This window comes from Columba livia, chromosome 1 (genome assembly GCF_036013475.1).
Source record: "Columba livia isolate bColLiv1 breed racing homer chromosome 1, bColLiv1.pat.W.v2, whole genome shotgun sequence".
Taxonomy (NCBI): Eukaryota; Metazoa; Chordata; class Aves; order Columbiformes; family Columbidae; genus Columba; species Columba livia.
In genome coordinates, this window is record NC_088602.1 from 8908314 (window position 1) to 8924686 (window position 16373).

Below are 16373 nucleotides of genomic sequence, written 5' to 3' on the forward strand. Positions count from 1 at the left end.
AAGTATTTTGTCTTAAATTATGCAAAAAATAAAGCATCAAAACAGACTTAAGAGGTTGTCAATTAAGAGGCCAAATAAAACATGATGATATCGGCAACAGTTACCAGGAAAAAAAAAAAATGTAATTGGCAGAGGGCTAAATTAACATACACACTACAAGCAAATCAAAGCCTTCCGCTTGCCTCTTCACAGCCTATTATTTTTCAGCCAGTTAATTGATTCTGTGCGCAGTCTGCTATGATTAAAGATGAGTGGCTTGATCTCCAAGCATGCTGGGCCATCTGTAGCCTTCTATCTGAACAAGCCAAACACGATAATTTCCAAATAAGGAGCTGAATGTTGTGATTTGAGACCTCTCTAATCAAATCAATCTGGTCTCCAGGGGCTTTGCCTTCAACCTGCAGACCTCACTGCAGCCGCCTCTGAATCTTTGCATCCACTTGGTTTGGGCTGGTTTGAGTCACTACAGTTCTCTCCACTTTTACAAACTAGTTGTTTTGTCAGCATGAGTGTGACAACAATTAGACGTCCCTGTTTTTGCCCCATGCCTTTTCTCCTTCACAGTCATTCAATGACAAGCGTAAAAAGAACTTCATCTTTTCACGAAAATTCCCATTCTACAAGAGCAAGGAGCAGAGTGAGCAGGAAACAAGTGATCCAGAACGTAAGTAACCTCTTGGAGACGATGTCACATGCAGCAGCACAAAAAATGGGTGACACGCATGATACCAGTATCCCACACATCCAGGCAAATATCTGTCGTAGGCAGGCAGGAGAGGTATTACTACTGTGACCAATGTGTGACTGCAATTTGGATCCAGCTGGTCCTTCCTTCCCTGGAAACACCATTTTCAGTAGAATAAAACAGTGACCTTAACTTTCGGAAGAGCAAATGTGGCTCCTCAAAGTCGTTGTGGCACCTGTCGCAAATCCAAACTTGTCTCTGATTAAATATTCCCAGGTCAGAACTGGCTCAAAATAATGCAAACATTATTTCTTTCACAATACAAAACTAAATTATTACTATTTAAAAGGTTTTCTCTAACATATTTTTTGCCTTTGGCATTCTCCATGTTGATTGCCATGGGCTGCTTCAGTGAAAGACTAACAATTTAACAAAGCATTCATGCTAACAGCTTAAAGAAGAAAATCAAATCTTGGAATGTGTGCCTCTCTGGGCATTTACTGCTTGCTTAAATTGTATAGAGAACCAGCATTATTAAAAATATATGCTAGTTCCAAGCCCAAATATTCGCTTTTTTCCTTTATAATTCTCTATCTGCTGAGGATCATTTCTCAGGCTTTATTTATTGGGTTATTTCTTCTGCCTCACAGCTACAAAACCATGTGTAACGGTCACTGACTCTTTCATTGGCTGCATTCCCATAGAATATGGGGTTTAAGTTGTTCCAGAAAGAATAAGCAGGGATCCAAATTGCTCAATCAACATGGTCAGTCATGGTAGTATCCATTTCAACTCCACTGACTTCTTCCTTCCTCTTCTGCGGCTGTTCTTCCTTTCTCATTGCTCTCTCTGGGGACTTCCGTGCAGGACATCCCCGGATTAGGTGACGACGGTTATGGAACAAAGACTCTGAGTAAGTTCCCAGGAATGGTCACTGTAAATCCTCTTTTTGTTTTGTTTTGTTTTGGCTTCTGTTCCTTCTCTGAGGACCCTCCACTCCTAGCATGCACAAGATAGAGTTTTATTTGTTACCCAGCTGTGAATGCATTAAAAATGTTTCAATCATTTTGTTCTGCATGACGGTATTAAATAACATACAGTGTCTCAAGTGGACACTTTCACTTCTTTTGTAATAACAGCTTTTGTTTCTGACAGTATGTTATTGTTCCCATCATGGCAGTTCTGTAGAGTAGCATACCTAGAACTCGTTTTGCTGCCTGGACTGTTCTCTTCAGCAACAATCCCTCCCGCTCCATCTCAAGGGAAAATTAAACATTTTAACTCGATCACATCCTGAGGAGATCAATAGAAAATTATTTTATGCTGTTGCTTCTGCATTTTCAGCTTTTTGCATGGGAGTGTTTGTTACTTTGCTGGATTTTAGATTAGTATTCGTTATTAGTGGAGAAGTCATTTACAGGCTAGAGAAGACCATGCCTTCTCCAAAGCTAATTTTGGACCCATTTCACCATTAGCAACCTATTCTCTGTCCTGCAACCTTAATCAATCTCTTTTTATGATGCAGCAATCCTATCTCAAGATTTGGCATTGCAGATTGTGTAACGTGTCAGATAATTGTTCAGAAACAATTTTGCTTCCTCAAAAGTTAGACCAGAAAAAATGTATGGAGTAAAATATTTGCAGATGATTTCTATATAAATAGTTACACGACATTCCATATCCAGAGCTAAATAATTTAAACAAAATCCACTTGCATGTGTTTGGCTGCTTCTTCCTCAGCTCTTATTATTTTTCTTATGCTCCAAATAATTGGGGCAAAATGTGTGTGAATGTTAACATTGCCTTGCCTACTGTTTTGTATGTGCTTTTTATTGCAGGAATGCACATCCATGCACACAGTTTTAGAGACTGTTCTGTTTCTGCCTGATTTGTTGAAGAGACATTTTAATGGTTTAACTTCAAGCCATACAGCAGCCCGCAATTTAAAGATGAAAGCTTCATCTCTTGTACAAAAAGAACAGTTCTGTGAGACATTTTGTCAGTGGTAGACAGCAAATGTTGCTGCCATCTGAATTTTAAGCTGAATTTTAACCAAAGCTGCTACTTTACTTAAAGTGTCATAGCAGCTCATTAGCAACAAATGCAGATCTTTCCCTGCCTTAAGAAAAGAATACTTCTGATCAAATAACCCTCCTGAACATCTGCCTCCTTGCAAAGACAAATCTCTGTAACATCCAGCCATTTGAAAGGAGATAACTGGATTCTGCAAATTGCTAAGTATCACAGAGGTATTATATAGGCTCTAGTTTCTCTATTAATGTGGCATCTAGCTTTCAATTACTGACACATCTCTAGACATTCCTGCCCATCCAAATTTCACTAATATTCAACTCAGATATGCTTTTCAAAGATAATTCTTAATATGAAGGATATTTGTTCTTGTTTAATAAGTTCTTCAGGGTCCTGTATACCATATTGGTTTGAGGCAACCCTTCGTTAACTTGCTATGAAATGTCCGAAAGTCAATATACTGTTTTCTTCAAAATGTAAGTTTAATTTTTTTAAGCTTCTTACTAAGCCCAAGATCAAAGCTTTCCATTATTATTTTTATCAGATATCATCCCACCAATTTTAGCTCCTGCTGTTTGTCAGGAGGTGACTTTTTTGTACCCATTGCCTGTTTAATCACTGTACCTCATTCTTCTTAACCACTGTGGCTCCCCAATTTATCACCATTATATCATTGGCTTCTAAATATCCTGGACCAGCTGAAAAGTTTCAACTCTCAAATGGTCTTTCAGGTGCAAGATATTCAGCATTTCTACCAGAAATACCACTAAAACTACCATTTAATGTGGTTCTACAGACCACCTGGAGACCAGATAGCATCAGTTTGCTGACTACAGTTTGGGAACAGCCACCTAGCATGATATAGATTGCACCTTCCTTTAAATAATAGAAACAAGACACTAGACTTGCCAAACCACAAGTCTGAGCCATCATGATAGTTCTTATATCTTTATTCACCCATCCAGGCTGGTCTGGTAAAGGCTTTTGTACTCTAGCTCAAATCCTGAGGCAAGGTAATGTCTGAAAAAAGGGATTTCTTCCATTTTTTTCCTTAGTTTTCTCATTGGCTTTGTCTTCTTTCTTTGGACAGGGTAAAATACATATAGTTACAATATTTGATATATTTGGTTAGAAGTTTAGCAGGAATAGTTCTAATTCATGAATGATGTGTGTTACTGGCAGTGCAGAATAATACGAGGGCACACTTAGGTTTCATTAAATTACTTAAGATGTCCAGTGAGATGGAAATGGAGCAGAGTGTATTTTCAAATTATTAGGTTGTCTGAGATGTCATCAACTATCTCATCAGGGAGAGACATGGCTTTGCATATGACTAGCTAATATATATAATGTCTTTCTGAAATGTCACAAGAGACAAAGCTTTTATTTTATCGGTGTAAATTATCTACATTTTTTCAGGTGGTCTCACTGCATAATTTTTATTTTCTTTCTGCACAACTACCTTTGCATGACTGTGGCGGTTCTTTTAAGTTTTTGCAGCTCTGTGGTGCTTGGTTATTTTCTTTAATTTGCTGTACTGTTCTTGCAGAACATGTTTCTTCTAATGCCAGCGATAGTGAAAGTAGCTACAGTAAGTTACTGCTTTCATTAGAGTCCTTTTGCTTTGCGTTGCTTATTCTGTTTGTTTCTTTTATTTTGTTTCCTTGCTACTCTTTTGTTAATACTATAAAGACGGTTGGAGCAAATGGCTTGGAATTCAAATTTACAACCACATCTTGAGTACAAAGCTGTAAAAGAAAACTGGCAACCTCTATAAGAAAAGCAATTAAGGTTGTTATTTGGGATGTATTCTGCAACATAAAACCAAACCTGGCTTTGGGTAACCTGTGAAAGTCAGGATTATTTGATTTAGTGACAAGAAGTTTATTTCAGCGGGGAGGAGGCAGTTTCTTGGTGGTCGTTTAGGAGTAGAATTACTCCGTAGCTGTAGTCGAATCTGCAGAAGGCATCCTCTTCACAATGTCACCATTTTTACTTGCATTTCTGCATGCCTGTATGAAGGGTTGATGTATAGTTCAAAAAAATTTGTTCAGACCTCAATTTTAGCAGTGCAGATTTCCTAATGCATACTGAAGTCTTTAAATAAAAGGTAAGATAGACTTTTACCCCTTAGGCACTGCACTGAATGTCACCAATCCCCTGTAAGTGGAGGTCCCAACCCTGAAACCTGATTTGGTTGGAATTACAGACTCCATGTGGTCGTACAGCCAAGAGGCAGGTTGTGCATTCTGGGTTATTATTAATAATATCCAAAAATTTAACCAATTTAACATTTTTCTGGAAGTGCTGAAAAGCAAAAACAAAAAAAAAATGTAAGTCATTAAATAAATGACTGGAAATGTAATAAAAGGTAATTAAGATGACAGATTGCATACTAAATTACCCAGTTGTTTAATTTTTTCAAGCCATTTGCTTAGCAAATCAAGTTTTCCACCAGTCTCTCAGCACTTGTGCTAAGCACCCGCATACATTCAGGTAATCACTGGTATCATACCTCATATTTACTAGTCTTGATACAGTGCATAGCAGTTGAGCTCTGTTAATAAATACCGGTTTGTTTCAGTAAAACAGCTAATCTTTTACAATTCAGAAATGGTAAATTAGTTTGCATTCTGTTGTACTGGAAAGCTTTCCTTGGAAAGTAATTGCCAGAGTCACAAGAAAACAGTAGGAGCTCTTGAACTGCCAAGATCCCATTCTGAACCGCTTTATTTTTAATGTGCCCTCTACTGAGGAGAAGAGGACTTTATGTTTAAAATATAAGATGCTTTTTCCCTATACTGACATTACAATCAGGAATGACTCAATAGGCTAAATTTTCAAAAGTTTGCATGAGTCAAATCTCTTCCAGCTGTGTTTATTTCAGAGTGAGCTCAGGGTAAAAGCCCAGAGGAGAATCTTGGCAGGTGGCTGAGCACATCCCATGCCTTACGAACTGTCCCAAACAGGACATTTAACAGGGGTGCCCAGTTGCAGCCAAACATTTGGGGCAGGTCCACAAAAACTAGTTCCCAAATTTCATCAGACGGACAAGGTAGCCAGTTCTTCATTGGCTGTGCAATAGCTTGAAACAAAGGCTATGTTTTGAGGAGCAAGAAAGGGGAAATCAATGATTTGGGGAAGCTAGTTGAGATACAGATAACTGGAAGGAGAAAAAGTATTGGCATAACAACTCCCGTGGCAGGCACTCTCCTTCCAGAGTGGTTTCAGTCTGGGCAAGCTCCTTTCTCTTCCCATCAGCATCCAGACTACATCGTGTTGGCTGGTGCTCCTCACACATTACTGGTGGGTCTAACAACTGCTGCCCGGTGTAGAAGATGCAGGCAGGACTTCCTTCTTTACCCTGAGCTCTGCCATCTAGCAGCAGAGCAAGCCAATCTTAGCTTATGCCAAATGAAAGTGCCTTTAAAATTCAGGAGCTGGTGTTCAAAGGGCCTAATTTCATTTGCTAATGATTCACTGGTGTGTGCTGACATGACATTTGAAAGCATGACATTGGGCTACCAACAACTTGGGTCACCAGATTCTGGAAATTACTGTTTCAGATGGTCATGATGGCATGTCAACTCTATCCTGATTGTGTGTTCAATCTCTACATGGCCATGGTATGTCAGCATATCTCCTGTGGGGACTTACAGCCCTTCTGAATCCAGACAGTTACTCTCTGGATGTCCAGGCTACCTTATATCAACAGTATGTCTCATCGCATAGCTAGTTGTAGGAAAAAATAGCAACACCTAGAAAAACTAAGACTCAGGAACAGAAAAGAATCAGACAGAATGAGAGGCAGGTGGCCAGAGAGAGCAGTCAACAAGTTGTGAGGGCACAGAAATGAAAGAGAAGAGGCCTGATATGAAGAAGTTTTCTTATTTCACTGCTTCTCTGACCTTGTGGGACTGTTGAGAGAGGACACTGCACAGGAGAAGCCTATCAACATCCCTCATGTGGGAAAAGTAATTATCAGACCTATTCTGTGAACATTTCCTAAAGATGTATTCCTTATTGCTTTTTAATGTATTTATTCCTAATGAAAGGAAAAAAACGTAGGTGCTCAGGGTAAAGCTCATTCCTGGTAGAATAAGACAGCATCCAGTTATTATTTCTGCTTGCACCTGGGGAGCTGGGAACAGGGTCCAACCTCAGTCACTGCCACAGAACCAAGTTGGGTTTAACTCCATTTGGAGCCAGACACGTTGCAAAGCTGTTCTTCAGTCTGACTTTGTGCCATTTTGAGGAGAATTTCCGTGTTTAAGTTGAGGCACTGCAAGTTATTTTGCCAGGACACAGTGTGTGTTGACTTGCAAGCCCATCTACCCCTCATTCTGTGCACTGGTGAAATGGGGCATACTAAAAAGAGGGGGGAGGTGGGGAAGGTAAAGCTGAAAAATTCATGGGGAACACATAGAAAACTGCTGGAGAGCTCCAGGGCTTTGCGTGGGGTTGTGACCCTCCTCTGGTGCCTCTTTTCTGTTTCCCATGCAAATGAGAAGTAAGAAAAAGAGGTTTCTTGCCCCACTGTTTTCTGAATTGTGGGAAATCGGCAATTCCCACTCTGGTCAGTAAAAAGAGAAGTGTGTAGGTAAGTAATGACTGGCAAGTGGCACATGTTCTCCTGCAGGTGTTTGTGTTTGTTCATCTAAAAACAGGCCACTTGGAGTTCAGAGTGAAGTGGTCTACATTTTTCCTAGTGGGTCTCTGGCAATTGCTTTAATATGTTTCTCTAACTTTTGCTTCTCATGATGAGCATTTAGTGAAAAGTAGCTAGTGTTGAAATCTGTACTGCTTGATCATCCCTAGAGCCATTCCAAATCGGAGTACGACTACACAAAGTGGTGGGGAAGGCTTCTGAGAGTTGTCCAGGCTGTGCCCTGTACACTGATTAGCAGAGGGGTTACAAATTGACTGGGCTTTTCTAGGAGGCATTCTGATATGTTCATATCTATTTAGAAAATTATATTGCTTAAAAATTTGAGTATTTGGATGAAGTATCCCGTTGCTCATGTCTTGGGCTTAGGAGTTAAAAAAAAAATAAAAATCAACATTTCTATAGAAGTCAGTTTGTATTTCAATAGGATAATATAATTGAAAGTCCTCCAACACTGTCTTAAGAGAAAATTCTTGGAGCACCCCTCAGTAACAAGGCTGTTGCAGGTAGTAAACCTGATTTCTTCTGCCAGAGCTCTCAGCCCTGGGTTTGTAATGAGCAAAAGAGCTGGAGCCAACAGTGGGATTTTCTTTATCCTGACAGATAACCTTCAGCTCCGTTAACTTCAGGATGAACCACAAACACATTTGACAGCAGAATCTGGCCCTTTATAAAAAATTAAAAGGTATTTCTGAGCCAAGAAAGAATGTTGGCCTGATCTAAAAGGGGCTGAGCTGCCACACAGCTGCTGCTGCTGAATCACGCTGGCCATGCTAATACTGAGACTATAACCATGTTAGTTGATTGCACCTGTTCTCAGCAGTAAAACCAAGTTTACAAAGTAGTATATAAAGTCCTGATGCAGCAGAAAGTTGTTCTTGCTGTGATAAGGACACACACAGCCAACTTTGACTTATCCCTGAACCAGCTAATCAAACCATGACTGGAAGTTTATTTTAAGCTCTGTAACTTTAAATGTTCTGATTTTTTTTTCAAACCAAGCTTGTAAGAACATATTTTTTTACCATGGACTCATCAGTTTTTATTCTGATAGACATGATTTACATAATGGCCATGAATTTCAAGTCTCTACCACATTTGTGTGGTAATGTTCTTACACACAGTTCAGTAAAGGTTTTACAGCTGTCATCAAAATTACACACACATTACCACATCTGTTTAGCCTAATTGCATAACTGGTTGTGATTGCACCAATTACCTAGAGAGACAATACATGACTAAAAGTTAAAAATAGGGAAAGACTGTTAGAAACAAAAATTTTTACCCTTTGTCAGCAAGTCACTCTTGTAATGAGATTTGAAGACTCAGAACAAGATTAAAGAAGTCCTGATTATTATGTTAGGCCACTGATTAATTAGGACAGTTATGCTGGCTCTTATACTCCCCAAGGATTACTGTATTATTCAGGCACACTCAAACTGGCACAAGTATTAAAGTCTCATTTTATGCCTTCGCAAGCTACATTGGTATTAAACATCTACTGCCAACAGACCACTTTTCAGTCATAAGTTCATTCGGAAACTACTGATGATCTTTTTATGTATTGGATTTCCCACCTGTCATAGCTGTCAATGTATGTCCAAAAGTCATGGGTTTACTTACATTTACTTACAGGAAAGGGATTTTGAGCCAAATAGAGGTAAGGATATTGACTGTCCACTGCAGTCAGTGCAGATGAAATAAAACAAGAAATGTATTTGTCCAAGATCTTGCAAGTCTTACTCAGGTAATCCATACATTAGCCCAAAAACAAAATGGATGATGACAGAAAAATAAGGGCTTCTTCAATTTTACATGCAGCTCAGCAACAAAATTCAGGTCAGGGATCAAAACCAAAATGAATTTGATTCATCTACATGTATTTCACACATGTATTGATGGTAAGCACCACTAGTACAGCAATTTTAATGAACGCAAAAATTTCCTTTGATTTTTCTAAAGCCATAAATAATTTTTAGCTGTCTTCATAAGTATTATTTTTTATTATTCCCTGCCGTAGATTCCTTTGCAGTTTTTTTCATTCACAGCCATTAACAAGGTGCCAAAATCCACGGATTCCCACTGCACAAGGTCTGTTCGGTTACATGGTGGCTGCACCCTGGCAGCTCACAGCAGCTCTCCTGCCCCATTGAACACATTCTGGGTGCAGTTACACCAGCACTGTGGAAGCTCCAGATACTCTGGCAAGACAGTAGCAAATAAGGCCATTTTTTACATTAAAAATGCCCAATGTCTGCCAGGTCTACCCTGAAGCTGTGATACTGAGTCACAGACTGCCATCTAACCAGAAAGGGAAAACAGAAGCAACATCTTAAATCCATTTTAGGGTTACTCCTCTGAAACACAATAAAATCTTTTTAAAGATTAAATCAGTAATCCTTATGAAGGTCATCTGACCACATAAAACCTCTCTGCCCAGTTTATAGAGGCTGCGAGTTATAACAAACTCCAGGTTCTTCTTCTCTTGCTGAGCAAGAGAACTCACCAACAGGCAAACCAAGAACAAAGAGAAGCAGAGCCATAGCAATCCTGGGAAAGTGAAAGCCCTCCAATAATTTTGCTCATAAGAATATTAGATTTAGGAAGGCTTCCTTTTTCTTTCATTTCTTTCCTTATCTTCTTCTCTTTTTGACTTTGTGGAATTTTAGTGAAGAACAGGAGATCATGCCAAAATCCTACAGAAAAGGTGCTTTTTTTTTTTCTTTTTGTTTTATCTGTTAAATTTAAAAACTATTTTTGCAGATCAATATAGCTAACCTGTGCTAATTAATCCATTAGTGTGGGTGGTAAATGAGGCTTAGTCTGCTGATAAATAGCAGCCCACATCCTGCTGATTTCACACCATGTCTCACACCTCAAAGCCATTGCGAGGTTATAGTAATCCAATTATTCATTGACTCTGGAGCTCTTCGTTATACTTAATACTTCATGGACTACTCCAAAACAATGTAGTACTGACTGAGTACAGATCATTAAAGAATACCACCCGGTACAGTTAACATACGTATTAGTCTCTGAGGGCTTATAGGATTTTGTCTGGATAGTACCTGGAAGGATTTTATTCACCTAGAAACTTGAGCTTCCCGAGCCCTTTTTCCAGAAAAGTAAAGTAGTGAAAATGGTACAGCTTTCCCCAAGCTCACACTCCATGTTGAGTCTGAAACCCTGCACTGAAGAGCTCAGGAAAATGTCTGTCTTCAAGTCCCTTTCCCATGGCTCAAGCTTCAGCACAGTTTGAGTGGGCTGGAGTTTTTTTCTGTACCCTCAGTCTGGCCACAGATTCACAAGACTTCTCTGAAACAACTGGCTTGCTCATCTCAGTAGCCCATACCCTACTGGTAGCGTGGATGTAATGACAGCTTTAGCGTGTGGACATGTCTGCCAGAGACTGGGCAAAACAGAAGGTAAAATCTGTGCTGGTTATAATTCTGTGCTTAAGCCAAACATTAGCTCACAGAAAAAATTTAAAAAACAGTGTCAGAGTTATTGGTTATTTTCCTTCAGCTGCTCTTGTCACTGTCACTCCCATGGGATTCTACTGTTTAAATGCAGATGTCTGTATCTGACCTTGCTGTTTAAATGTTGTTATGGGACAATGGAGACAAATGCGCCCTTCTGACTTTTTTATCTCATCTCAAAGTAGACATCTAAAATAGGTCAGATGACTCATGTCTTAGAATAAGCACTTGCCTATTTGTGGACACCCATTGACCCTAAAGGGTACCTAGGGACTAGCTCAGACATTAGTACTCATAATACAGGTTTCTGAAATCAGCTGAAATTAATCCCCTTTTGTGAATCTGTAGGCCATTGAAACAAGAATTTTCAAGTGTCAGATTGTATTTGTACAAACAGACTCCCTTTCCCACATTTATTACTTGATGGCTTTATTGCCCACCCCAAAATTGACATTCTCACACTGTTGAAAAGCATAAGCTTGGTTCTGTGGGGCTGGAGGGCAGGCAGTGCAGGAGCATCCTCATCCAGCCTGAAGAATGAATGATTTCATACCCAGGGGAATGGGCCACCCTGACTTTTATATCACCCCCAAAACTGACAGGAAAACTTAAGGGAAAATAATGCATCTAATATACAAAACCTGGTGTGACAATAATTTTAGGTTTTTAACTTCGCAATAAGCCAAAGTTAAGCAAGTGATTACAGTATCAATCATTTGCAAATAGAGAAGAAAATCCATTATCCACACTCTTCAAATGTTATGTTGCCTTGCCCTCAAAAGCTGTCTGATCTCTTCCTTTTATTAAAAGTGATGTTTTCTCCTTTGCTGCTTCAGCACTGTTACTAGTTTGGATTTGGCCCTGTCTCTTTCTTCCTCTCTCCTAACACATTAGTACTTTTTTGGGGTTTTTTGCTTTTTCTGTCGTTGTTCTGAACTACAACATTATTTTTACTTGAAAAGCTTTCTTACACATTTCTCAAAGCTGTCTAGATAGTATATCACAAAATATACCTATCAATGTAGTAGATTCATGGGGTGGGAGTCAGGTTAAGACTAAACCACCAAACATTTTATACCTAATTGAGAGCTAGGCGTTGCACCCAATCCAAATCTTGTTAAATAGTTAATGGAGCCTCAAGACTGACTCAGAATGTGGTCAGACGACTTCAGGGTGAATTGTAACCCCTTCTGAATCCTAACTACATTGTCCATCGGGTGCCAGGCAGCACTCTTCCCCTCTGCAAGAACACTTTGTCTTGGCAGGAGCCCATCAGATTAAAGTAACACAGACTCATGTGCATGCAAGCAGATGAGATGAAGGCAACGTTGTGTGTTTTATAAAGCAAGCCCTGGCACCCCTTATGGCAGTATTTCTTCTGTAGTGTCTAAATTAGTTGCAAAGTCCCATCTGTGGATCTTCTCAGAGATAAGCCCCGAACTGGGTAAAAATAAAATCATTTTTGAGTTTGCTAAGCCTAAGTCATATTTAGAACCTGCCAGAGCCCTTATGTGTTACCAAGTATGTAACAGTGACCCAGAAAGGGAAATGCCCAGGAATTATTCCTGCAGTAAGTTGAAGAATCCTCCCCACCTCTCCTCCTGGACTCTCATAGAGGAGATGGCAGTGATGCACCAGGGCTGTTCACCTACACCCAAGTCATGGTCCATCCAGTGCCTACTGTTTCTCGTGGCAAAATTCTCTGCTTTTGTTCCCTACATGTCACCATGAGGAAACAGCACTGTCCTAACAAGAGTGCAGGGAGGAGAAGTGAGTAAAATATGATGCTGTGAGGTTTGTGTTCAGGGAAAGGATAAGGGTTCATGGCTAGATGTCAGGTTCTGAGTAAACTAGGCTGTGGAGGTTATGCACAGAAAGACCATCAATCAAAATGTATATATTCTGAGGATAAAAATGGTTCAGTTTAGGTAGCTTGCAGATTTGTCCTGCAGCAGCATCCTGGGGCCTTAACAATCAGACAAGCAAAAGAATTGCATCTTAAACTTCTGCACTATCCTTGTAAACAGCCTTGCTATCAAATCAATAAATGAAGCCTTATTCAGCAAAGCCTAATTTCAGCAAGGAGAATTGAAACATGTGGCAGGAGATAGAGGGTAATGAAAAAAGTGACCTCCACACTTTAAAGTTGTAAGGGACTTTGGAATGGTTCAAGTGAGAGCATTACCAGAGAGAAGTGTTGAACCCAATCTGTTTATATGTGAAGCATTTTATCAAGCTTTGGTGTTCGGTGTGTTGCTTGTCAGCTTCAATCTCTTCTCTTTCTTCTCTCATCAGGAGGCCAAGAAGACTGCATCCTTTCTTATGAACCTGTTACCAGACAGGAAAGTAAGTTTCATCTGCTTTTCTGTCACTGTTCCTTATATTATTCATTTCACATTTTGGGGGCCAGCAGAGCAGTAAACTTTGTTGTGCTAGCCCCAGACTCTCTGTGGCCTCTTTTTTGGCCACTCGGTCTGTGCCATACAAAAGAAATGATGTAAGGCTCTCCCTTGCTAGCCCTCACTCCCTAAAGTGCTCAGGACTTTCCCCAGTAAGCTCTCATGGCCTTTACTAATAAATACATTAGTCGGTCTACAAAATATTGATGCAGGTTTTCTAGATTTACTGCAGTATTGTTACATGGGAAGCTTCCATCACTTTCCTTCTCATGTGACATGTGACTCTAACCAGGACAGATGAACCTAGGGGAAGGCAAACCAAAAATGGGAGTGCATCGACCTGATTTAATGGGGGATGCACCCATATCACTGAGGAGAAAAAAATCCTATACTGTCCATTCCATGGCTCATGAGAGAGTCCATCTGCAAGCATTTAGGAGAGCCCTTGTTGAGCAATAGCACTTTCACATAGTCGTCTGTCTACATATCCATGCACCATCACAGAGCTCTGCAAAATGAGTGGTATTTGTTCCATTGTCCTTATACATGTCAATAAATAATTTATCAATAAAATGTCCACCTAAGTTTTTATGTCATACATAAAGGCAACAACTCCGGTTAGTGTATCTTTGGGAAGATTCACTGTTACTACCAGTAATATCATAATTTCTTTTTGTCATTCAGTTAATTACACCAGGCCGGTTATTATTCTGGGTCCTATGAAAGATCGGATCAATGATGATTTGATATCTGAATTCCCTGATAAATTCGGGTCGTGTGTACCACGTAAGTATGATTTTACTCCTTGTTCTGCAGCTAAATTATATCCTTTGGTGTCACACATTAAGTAAATTGCTGTGTAAGCAACATCTGTGAAGTATATGCAGTTGTGTTTCTCAACTGAATTGCCTCGAAAGCAGTAGATTTTTATTAAACAAGGAGCCTTTTAGCCACTAACTCAGTTGACTCATCAATTAGTCTATTGTTTCTTAAATAAGATAAAAGTTTTAAATACTGGTAAAATGTAAAACATTTCAGCTCAATTACACAGCATCCACCAATAAAAATATGGAGTTATCTGTGATTTGTGTGAGATCAAGGCTGTCTAATCTGAAAGTAATGTTGGACCTTGAATTAAGCAGTGTCTATATATTAGATCATTAGAGTTTGCTGAGTGTTTATTTCAGACTCTGATTGCAGTCTTACTTCATTTTAAGCCGTTGTCTCAGCAAATACACCAGCTTAAAACTGCTGGAGATGAGATCAAAATCAGGCCTATAATTAAGGTTGAATTAAATTTATGAGATTGCAATTCATTTTATTACTGTAATAGGATTAGATTTACAATCTAGAATGGGAGGCTTGTGAGTGATCCTGCTGGGAAAAAAGTAGGATTGTGGTAAATTCTAATTTTATGTTAGAGTGTAAGTATTGATTGGAGGTAAATATCAGAAGATATTACTATAAAAAGATACCTTTATTGTTGGAACTCCATTGAAAACAATATATGGTAGCCAAAGATGTGCTCCCAGATGTGGAGCACCTCCTCTTACAGCACACACAGCATTGCTGCCCGAGGAAACCTTAATTGCTGCACTTTTTTTACATTAAATGTTTGTATAGACTACTTGATTTTCTGTCTTTTGTTTCATGCAGATACCACACGGCCAAAGCGCGACTATGAAGTAGATGGGAGAGATTATCATTTTGTCATTTCAAGAGAACAAATGGAAAAAGATATCCAAGAGCACAAATTTATAGAAGCTGGGCAGTACAATGATAATTTATATGGAACTAGCGTCCAGTCCGTGAGATTTGTGGCAGAAAGGGTAGGTTTATACTAGTTTTATTGCCCGTGCAATGTGATCTGCTTTGTTTCCACATTGTATCTCAGACATGGTTCCTCTGCCCAAAACATAAAATATCTGCAAAATAACAACATCCTAATATTTATAGACTTAACAATGACTCCACAAGTGGAGCCTCTGACTTTAAATGACTAAATACTTGGCACTTTCTGTACTTGGATGCAGTGCCGTGGATTCAGGGATGTTACACAGAGCCTCAAGTACACCATGAAACAGCCTTCCTTCCCTGTTCCTTCTGTCAGGTGAATAAACTTAACTCGTTTTCACAGAGGTGAAGGAACGAAGCTCAGAAAGATTAAGTGACTTGCCTCAGGTGACACAGGGAGTCTTCGACACAAAGAACTGAATTAACCAGTCAGAACACAGACATCTTATTATTTTTATGAAGTGATTTTCTTCACCTCTGAAAAAAATCCTCTCCCCCTCACTGAGTTCATCCCAGTAAAAATAAAAACCAAGTTTTTTCCCATATCTCCAGTGTATATTTTATATACACCAAAGCAAAGAGAGCAGAGGAGCAGAGTGCATGCCCTGGGGTCCCCCTTCCCTTCCCTGCTGTGCCAGTAATGGCCCGTTCCAGAGCACAGCATCACAGAATTGCTTCCCGTCTTTTGGCTGATCTGCAGCAAACTCTGCAAGAATAAACACACCCTCATCTGTTTCCAACAGGGCAAGCACTGTATACTCGATGTGTCAGGAAATGCTATCAAACGACTACAAGTTGCACAACTCTATCCCATCGCTATCTTCATTAAGCCTAAATCATGGGAGCCTCTGATGTAAGTATGAGCTACTTCTAACATTTTTTTTCAGGCTACAGTCACAGGTGGCACAACACAGGTCTTAAGTCTACATTTCGCTTGTCCTCTAAAATCAGTAATAACGAGAGGAAATGGGATGTGGTGGGTTTGACCCTGGCTGGATGCCAGGTGCCCACCAAAGCTGCTCTATCGCTCCACTCCTCAGCTGAAGAGGGGAGAGAAAATATGACAAAAGGCTCGTGGATCAAGATAAGGACAGGGAGAGATCACTCAGCATTTACCATCACAGGCAAAATAGACTCAATTCGGGGAATGAATTTAATTTATTACCAATCAAATCAGAGTAGGAAAATGAGAAATAAAACCAAATCTTAAAGCACCTTCCCCCCACCATTTCCTTCTTCCCAAGCTTAACTTCACTCCTGATTTCTCTGCCTCCTTCCCTGAGTGGAGCAGAGCAATGGGGAATGGGGGTTGTAGTCTG

At 39.7% G+C, this 16373-nt stretch overlaps 1 protein-coding gene across 36 annotated transcripts in view; it reads left to right on the forward strand.

The window, feature by feature from the left end:
- The window catches only part of DLG2 (discs large MAGUK scaffold protein 2), a 1055145-nt gene that overhangs the window by 1026594 nt on the left and 12178 nt on the right, over positions 1-16373 (forward strand). For 22 of the 36 annotated variants that reach the window (XM_065049757.1, XM_065049765.1, XM_065049761.1 and 19 more), the window contains 6 exons: positions 565-664; positions 4266-4307; positions 13157-13207; positions 13945-14046; positions 14917-15089; positions 15798-15907. In XM_065049757.1, the coding sequence (XP_064905829.1) occupies positions 565-664; positions 4266-4307; positions 13157-13207; positions 13945-14046; positions 14917-15089; positions 15798-15907 (578 nt within the window). Of the gene's footprint in view, positions 1-564; positions 665-1552; positions 1599-4265; positions 4308-13156; positions 13208-13944; positions 14047-14916; positions 15090-15797; positions 15908-16373 lie in introns of all 36 variants that reach the window. The other 14 variants (XM_065049758.1, XM_065049763.1, XM_065049782.1 and 11 more) reach the window with 3 other exon arrangements.